At 55.4% G+C, this 1728-nt stretch overlaps 1 protein-coding gene across 1 annotated transcript in view; it reads right to left on the reverse strand.

The window, feature by feature from the left end:
* Nucleotides 1-228: 228 nt before the first annotated feature.
* The window catches only part of LOC105506317 (mismatch repair endonuclease PMS2-like), a 7935-nt gene continuing 6435 nt past the window's right edge, over nt 229-1728 (reverse strand). The window contains exon 2 of the mRNA XM_011934397.1: nt 229-372. Coding sequence (XP_011789787.1) covers nt 229-372 — 144 coding nt within the window. The remainder of the gene's footprint in view (nt 373-1728) is intronic.

Raw genomic sequence — 1728 nt, forward strand, 5'->3', positions numbered from 1 at the left:
ACACACACACACACACACGAGTGCATGCAAACAGAGAAAAAAAAAATTTTGCAAGTAGCGCTCCATCTGGTTTGAAAAGGTTTTCAAGCTCACTTTTAAATGGGTCTGATGTGTATTTTTTTTTTTAAGTAGCAGGTTCATTTGAAAACAAAAAAGTTTAGTGAAGACCCTGTCTTTCAAAACATAAAAATCTTCAATAAAACTGATGATTCCATACAGCGACTACTGTCAGTTCTGCGCAATGACTCCCAGGTTGGCAATGTGGCTCATGGTTGGCCTTCCATGGGGACAGTTCCAGGGGTGGTCCACCTGCCTCACGTGGGTGACCAGTTTCTTCATCTCGCTGGTGTTAAGAGCAGTCCCAATCATCACCTGAGGAAGAGACACAATGGTTCAACGTTTTAATCGTTTTTTTTAACATCAGAACGGCAGCTCTTCAGAAGCACTGTTCTCTAAAATGAGACTGGACAAGATTACAGCTCAAAAACCGCCTTCCCTGAAAAACCTTCCCCCAGAGAAGCCGAGGTTCTAGATCTCAGCCCTCCACCTTTCTGTGACATCAGGCCTCTTGTGGCTGCTTCAAGGTGGCACTGCCTCCACTCTAAACGCGACCACACTTGTCCCGAATGCAGCCACTCTCAGCGGCCACCCTGCCCTCTCACCCTGGCAGGTGCAGCAGCCTCCCGGCTGGCCTCCCCGCCCCACTGCGAGCCCTCGGAGCCGCTCTCCACCCAGCAGCCAGTGATTACATCTAAAGCGCTGTCAGGTCATGTCGTTCTGCTCCACGGCTTCCCCCTCACCTGAATAAAAGCCCCCGTCTGTCCCTGACTTGGCCCTCACTGGGCTGTGCCTGCTCCCCTACCTCCAGGCACGAATGCCTCCCTTCCTCACCCCAGATGCACTGCTCCTCCCTTCGTCTTGCACAGGTCCATCAAGCAAACACCTGCCTCAGGGCTGTGGCACTCCCGGGACCCTCTCCCCCAGTGGGTGCAGGCGTCACTCCCCCTCTGTTGAGCTCCACCCTGCTGCCCTGGCAGGGCACTCCAGCCCTGGCCCTGCTGCTTCCCTGCCATGGGTCCTCTGACAGGAAGGAGAGGAGACAAGCCTGAAGCGCTCTGTCACCTCCCTTCTTCCTGTGGCACTCTGAGGGCTCACCATGTGCCAAGCACAGTCAGAAAGCAGCGACAGCAGTGACAGCAGGGTTCCACCAGGTCGGAGGAAGACAGATAATCAACAAGTCAACAGAGAACCAAGACAGATGGCACGCAGGAGAGGGGGCCTGCTCAGGTGTGGGGAGGGGGTGAAGGGTGAAGGTGGCAAACCCAGGTAGAGAGGAGCGTAGGGAGAAAGGGTGTAAGGCGGGGAGGAGACTGGGCGAGTGTGGAACTGGAAGGCGGCTACATGGCTGGAAGCGTGGTAGGGAGGAGATGGGGCTGGAAGGGTGGGCAGGGCTCAGAGCAGGGGCCTCGTGGGCAGTGACAACACGGGAGACGGAGGAGTAGGCCAGGGCGGGAGGGAAGGAGCAGCCTGTGGTTCCCCGAGCCCCTGAGTCACACTAAAGACTCAGGACGTCAAAACTGACCAGCTATGAGCTCAGCTCCACACTCTCACTCGCAGACGCCAAGACTGGAAGGTGCGTATTAGGTCTTTTTTTTTTTTTTTGAGACGGAGTCTCGCTCTGTCGCCCAGGCTGGAGTGCAGTGGCCTGATCTCAGCTCACTGCAAGCT

The sequence above is a fragment of the Colobus angolensis genome, unplaced genomic scaffold (assembly GCF_000951035.1).
Source record: "Colobus angolensis palliatus isolate OR3802 unplaced genomic scaffold, Cang.pa_1.0 Scaffold135, whole genome shotgun sequence".
Lineage (NCBI taxonomy): Eukaryota > Metazoa > Chordata > Mammalia > Primates > Cercopithecidae > Colobus > Colobus angolensis.